Source organism: Somniosus microcephalus, chromosome 28 (genome assembly GCF_052327205.1).
Source record: "Somniosus microcephalus isolate GS21.2 chromosome 28, FLI_Smic_1.0, whole genome shotgun sequence".
Lineage (NCBI taxonomy): Eukaryota > Metazoa > Chordata > Chondrichthyes > Squaliformes > Somniosidae > Somniosus > Somniosus microcephalus.
This window is the reverse complement of record NC_141014.1, coordinates 33,758,337-33,764,336: the sequence shown is the minus strand read 5'-3', so window position 1 is coordinate 33,764,336 and position 6,000 is coordinate 33,758,337. Positions and strand designations below refer to the sequence as shown.

Below are 6,000 nucleotides of genomic sequence, written 5' to 3'. Positions count from 1 at the left end.
AAGAGACAGAGGGAGGGGAAAGACAGAGAGAGAGAGAGACAAAAGGGGAAGAGACAGAGAGAGGGGGAAAGACAGAGAGGAAAGAGAGGAGGGGAAGAGACAGAGAGAGGGAGGAAACAGAGAGAGAGAGGAAAGAGAGGAGGGGAAAGACAGAGAGAAGGGGAAGACAGATAAGAAGGAACATTAGGAACAGGAATAACAACAGAAAACGTTGGAAAAACTCAGCAGTCCAGGCAGCATCCGTGGAGAGAGAAACAGAGTTAACGTTTCAGGTCGATGACCTTTCGTCAGAATTAGGAACAGGAGTTGGCCAATCAGCCCTCAGGCCTGTTCCTCGACTCCATTTTCTGCTGAAGTCATGGCGAATCTCAGAGAGAATTTCCTGCTGTCCTTTTTCTCTTGCCTTCCCGCGTGTTGCAGCCTCGTGTATTTTTCTCCCCCCACGCCCCCCCCTGCCCCGGGCTTCCCCTTCAAGGGAGCAGGGTCTGAGTTGGTTTCTAATTGCACTCAGCACACACGCTCCGCTTTGTTGGCCTGGTATATCGTTCTACTTTTGGACAACCCGCATTAAAGCTGTGTGTAGGTGGGCCGAGATATATTTGGCAGCTGAGTGTTATGTGATAATGAAGCAACCAATAAGAAATGCATTCTCCTTTTACACTGTGGATTACCAGCTTGGTTTTGCGTTGCAGGGGCGAGAAACATTGGGGGCACCTTCAAGATGACTTTCAACTGTGAGAACGATTAGTCATTCCTTTAAGCACGTTGCCTCTCCGAAGAACAATGGAAATGGAAATTGAAGGTAGTCTCGCAAGAGCTCTCTGAGGAATTATCTCTGCCCTGTTCCACGATAAACAGCGCTCAATAACCACGTTTTTTTTTTCCTCTCGGGGAGGAGGACAACGACGGGGATTTAATTCCTTGAATCTTTCGTGTCGCCGGATCGCCGTTGGCGCCAAGGACTCAAGACTCCTTTGAGCTCGCTGCGAGGGGGAAGATCATGAGAAGGGCCTTTGCTCACCTGCGCCATGACAACCAGGTTCCCCACGGCGGGAGGGTAACCGGGGGCTCCTGACTCCTACCCAAAGTCCGCGGCAAAAGCCTCGCCGTCCCGCCGGGACCCCGCGAACTCTGACCCAGGAAGTTGAAAAGGGTGGCCGCTTTTCTACCCCATCCGCAAGGAAAGAAAAAAAGAACTCCCTTAAATTTTGAGGCCTGCTCACCGCGCGAGTCCATCCAAAGTTTGGCCAAGGCCATGCACGATTGTGGGTTATATTTTAGCCAAACTCAAACAATTTGTTATGCTTCACCGTTGAGAAAGGACTCCTCATCAAAGCTGGCTTTCCAGAGTGGAGACCCACAGATTTAACCGCTGAGGATCGAGGATTGAGACTTTCCAGAAGATTCTCCCCCCTCCCCCACCCCCTTCAGCCAAGACCCTTTCAAGAAAGGTCTCAGATTCCTTTTCGTCCCTCCTCAGGATCTGGGAGAGTTGAGGATTTCCCCGGAGTCGCGGCTGAGCTTCAGGACCAGCTCCCGCCGCGGGCCTTCCCCAGCCGGCCGGCCGACCTCCTTCTCCGTCGGGCAGTTGCCGTGGGATTTTTTTTTTCTTTTTCTTCTTGTTGCGCGCGGCGCGAAGGCGATGCTGTGGCGAGATGTCCGGAGACGGGGAGGAAGAGCTCTGCCGAAATGCGCTGGCGTTGCTCAATGAGCTGTGCTTCAGCATCAGGGCAAACAGCAACAACGAGAAATGCATTGAGTTCTCCTACCTCCTACGGGACCGAGACCGCACGCGCCACATCGAGCCAGGTAACAGGACTACAGCGCCGCGGGAAGCAGTGTCTCCCAGTCCAAAACTGGATAGAATCATAGGACTCAAAGAATCTGCAAAGGGATATAGTGAATGGGCAAACATTTGGCAGATGGAGTATAATGTGGGGAAAGTGCGAGGCTGTCCACTTTGGCAGGAAAAATAAAAAAGCAAATTATTATTTAAATGGGGAGAGATTACAAAATGCTACAGTTCAGAGGGACCTGGGGGTCCTTGTGCATGAAACACAAAAAGTTAGCATGCAGGTACAGCAAGTAATCAAAAAGGCAAATGGAATGTTGGCCTTTATTGCAAGGGGGTTGGAGTATAAAAGCAGGGAAGTCCTGCTACAACTGTACAGGGTATTGGTGAGACCACGCCTTGAGTACTGCGTACTGTTTTGGTCTCCTTATTTAAGGAAGGATATACTTGCATTGGAGGCAGTTCAGAGACGATTCACTAGGTTAATTCCAGAGATGAGGGGGTTGACTTATGAAGAAAGGTTGAGCAGGTTGGGCCTATACACATTGGAGTTTAGAAGAATGAGAGGTGATCTCATTGAAACATGTAAGATACTGAGGGGGCTCGACAAGGTAGATGCGGAGAGGATGTTTCCCCTCGTGGGGAAATCTAGAACTCGGGGGACATAGTTTCAGAATAAAGGGTCGCCCTTTTAGAACTGAGATGAGGAGGAATTTCTTCTCTCAGAGGGTCGTAAATCTGTGGAATTCTCTGCCCCAGAGAGCCATGGAGGCTGGGTCATTAAATACATTTAAGGTGGAGATAGACAGATTTTTGCAAGATAAGGGAGTGAAGGGTTATGGGGAGCGGGCAGGGAAGTGGCTTTGAGCCCAAGATCAGCCGTGATCTTATTGAATGGCGGAGCAGGCTCGAGGGGCAAAGTGGTCTATTCCTGCTCCTATGAGGGTGGGCGTGTGTGCTGTGAGGAGGATGTCGTGAAACTCCAGGATGATTTGGACAGGTTGGGTGATTGGGCAGAAACATGGCAAATGCACTATAGTGTGGATAAATGTGAGGTTATCCACTTTGGTGGCAAAAACAGGAAGGCAGATTATTATTTGAATGGCAATAGATTGGGAGAAGGGGAAGTGCAAAGAGACCTGGGTGTTCTTGTGCACCAGTCGCTGAAGGTAAGCATGCAGGTGCAGCAGGCGGTTAAGGCGGCAAATGGTATGTTGGCCTTCGTAGCGAGAGGCTTCGAGTACAGGAACAAGGATGTCTTGATACAGTTGTACAGGGCCTTGGTGAGACCACACCTTGAGTATTGTGTGCAGTTTTGGTCACCTTACCTGAGGAAGGACGTTCTTGCCATGGAAGGAGTGCAGCGAAGATTCACCAGGCTGATACCTGGGATGGCAGGAATGACGTATGAGGAGAGATTGTGTCGATTGGGCTTATACTCACTGGAGTTTAGAAGATTGAGAGGGGATCTCATCGAAACCTATAAAATTCTGTCAGGCCTGGACAGACTAGATGCAGGAAGGATGTTTCTGATGGCCGGGGAGTCCAGAACCAGGGGTCATAGTCTAAGGATAAGGGGTAAGCCATTTAGGACTGAAATGAGGAGGAATTTCTTCACCCAGAGAGTGGTGAACCTGTGGAATTCTCTGCCACAGAGGGCGGTGGAGGCCAGTTCATTAAATATATTCAAGAAAGAGTTGGATATATTTCTTAAGGCTAAAGGGATCAAGGGATATGGGGAGAAGGCAGGGACAGGGTACTGAATTTGGATGATCAGCCATGATCTCATTGAATGGCGTAGCAGGCTCGAGGGGCCGAATGGCCTACTCCTGCTCCTATGTTTCTATGTTCTTATGTTCTTATAGTATCTGACAGCACCAAAGGAGGCCACTTGGCCCATCGTGCCTGTGCCAGCTCTTTGAAAGAGCGATCCAATTAGTCCCACTCTCCATAGCCCTGCAAATCTTTCCTTTTCAGGTATTTATCCAAATCCCTTTTGAAAGTTACTGTCGAATCTGCTTCCACCACCCTTTCAGGCAGGGCGTTCCAGATCGTTACAGCGGTAAGGTACGATAAAGTGCTGTGCACGTTTTTAAAAAATTCACTCTTGGGATGTGGGCGTCGCTGGCGAGGCCGGCGTTTATTGCCCATCCCTAATGGCCCCTTGTGAAACGTGGAGCGACCATGGCTCCTGGGTCGAGTGAAACAACTTGGACGTTTCATCCAGGCAGTAAGCAGCTCGGGGAACAGCTCCTGCTTCCCCAAGGAGTGGCAGCCATTTTGTCCCATCCCGTTCCTCCGCTCAGTGGCTTTAATGGGGTCAAAAACCGAACGCTTTCTACAATCCACTCCTCCAGATGAAGAAGGTGAAAATTAAGAAAGGCTTGCATAGTTGCTGTTATAATGTAGGAAACACGGCAGCCAATTTGTGCACAGCAAGGTCCCACAAACAGCAAATGTGTGTCAGCTGTGGCTCAGTGGGGTAGCACCCTCGACTTTGAGTCAGAAGGGTTTTGGGTTCACAGTCCCACTCCAGAGACTTGAGCACAAAAATCTAGGCTGACACTCCCAGTGCAGTGCTGAGGGAGTGCTGCACTGTCGGAGGGGCATTACTGAGGGAGCGCTGCACTATGAGGGGCAGTACTGAGGGAGCGCCACACTGTCGGAGGGGCAGTACTGAGGGAGCGCCGCACTGTCGGAGGGGCAGTACTGAGGGAGCGCTGCACTGTCGGAGGGGCAGTACTGAGGGAGTGCTGCACTGTGAGGGGAAGTACTGAGGGAGCGCCGCACTGTCGGAGGGGCAGTACTGAGGGAGTGCCGCACTGTTGGAGGGGCAGTACTGAGGGAGCACCACACTGTCAGAGGGGCAGTACTGAGGGAGCGCCGCACTGTCGGAGGGGCAGTACTGAAGAGCGCCGCACTGTCAGAGGGGCAGTACTGAGGGAGCGCCACACTGTCGGAGGGGCAGTGCTGAGGGAGTGCTGCACTGATGGAGGGGCAGTACTGAGGGAACGCTGCACTGTCGAAGGGGCAGTACTGAGGGAGCGCTGCACTGTCAGAGGGGCAGTGCTGAGGGAACGCTGCACTGTCGGAGGGGCAGTACTGAGGGAGCGCCGCACTGTCGGAGGGGCAGTACTGAGGGAGTGCCACACTGTCAGAGGGGCAGTACTGAGGGAGCACCACACTGTCGGAGGGGCAGTACTGAGGGAGCACCGCACTGTCAGAGGGGCAGTGCTGAGGGAGTGCTGCACTGATGCACTGACGGAGGGGCAGTACTGAGGGAGCGCTGCACTGTCGGAGGGGCAGTGCTGAGGGAGCGCTGCACTGTCGGAGGGGCATTACTGAGGGAGCGCTGCACTGTCGGAGGGGCAGTACTGAGGGAGCACTGCACTGTCGGAGGGGCAGTACTGAGGGAGCACTGCACTGTCAGAGGGGCAGTGCTGAGGGAGTGCTGCACTGATGCACTGACGGAGGGGCAGTACTGAGGGAGCGCTGCACTGTCGGAGGGGCAGTACTGAGGGAGCGCTGCACTGTCGGAAGGGCAGTACTGAGGGAGCGCCGCACTGTCGGAGGCGCCATCTTTCGGATTGAGATGTTAAATCGAGGCCCCCGTCTGCTCTCTCAGGTGGACGTGAAAGAGCCTGTGGCATTTTTTCAAAAAAGAGCAGGGGATTTATCCCCAGTGTCCTGGGGCTAATATTTATCCTTCAATCAACATCACAAAAACAGATTATCTGCTCATTATCACATTACCACACGGACTGCAGCGGTTCAAGAAGGCGGCTCACCACCACCTTCTCAAGGGGCAATTAGGGATGGGCAATAAATGCTGGCCTTGCCAGCGACGCCCACATCCCATAAAAAAATGAATACATTTTTTTTTCAAAGTGAAAATGACCAGATCATCTGTTTTAGTGATGTTGGTTGAGGGATAATTGTTGGCCCCAGGACACAACTCCCCTGCTCTTCTGCGAAACAGTGGCCATGGGATCTTTTATGCCCACCTGAGAGGGCAGACGGGGGCCTCGATTTAACATCTCGTCCGAAAGACGGCACCTCTGACAGTGCAGCACTCCCTCTGCACTGCATTGGGAGCATCAGCCTAGATTATGTGCTCAAGTCTCTGGAGTGGGACTTGAACTCATGACCTTCTAACTCAAGAGGTGCAAGTGCTGCCCCCTGAGCCACGGCTGATACCCCACAAGCTT

At 52.3% G+C, this 6,000-nt stretch overlaps 1 protein-coding gene across 1 annotated transcript in view; it reads left to right on the top strand.

Moving 5' to 3' along the window:
* Positions 1-647: 647 nt before the first annotated feature.
* syt3 (synaptotagmin III) overlaps positions 648-6,000 on the top strand; it is a 90,074-nt gene continuing 84,721 nt past the window's right edge. The window contains exon 1 of the mRNA XM_085969755.1: positions 648-1,809. Within this exon, the coding sequence (XP_085825881.1) occupies positions 1,656-1,809 (154 nt within the window). The 5' untranslated portion in view covers positions 648-1,655. The remainder of the gene's footprint in view (positions 1,810-6,000) is intronic.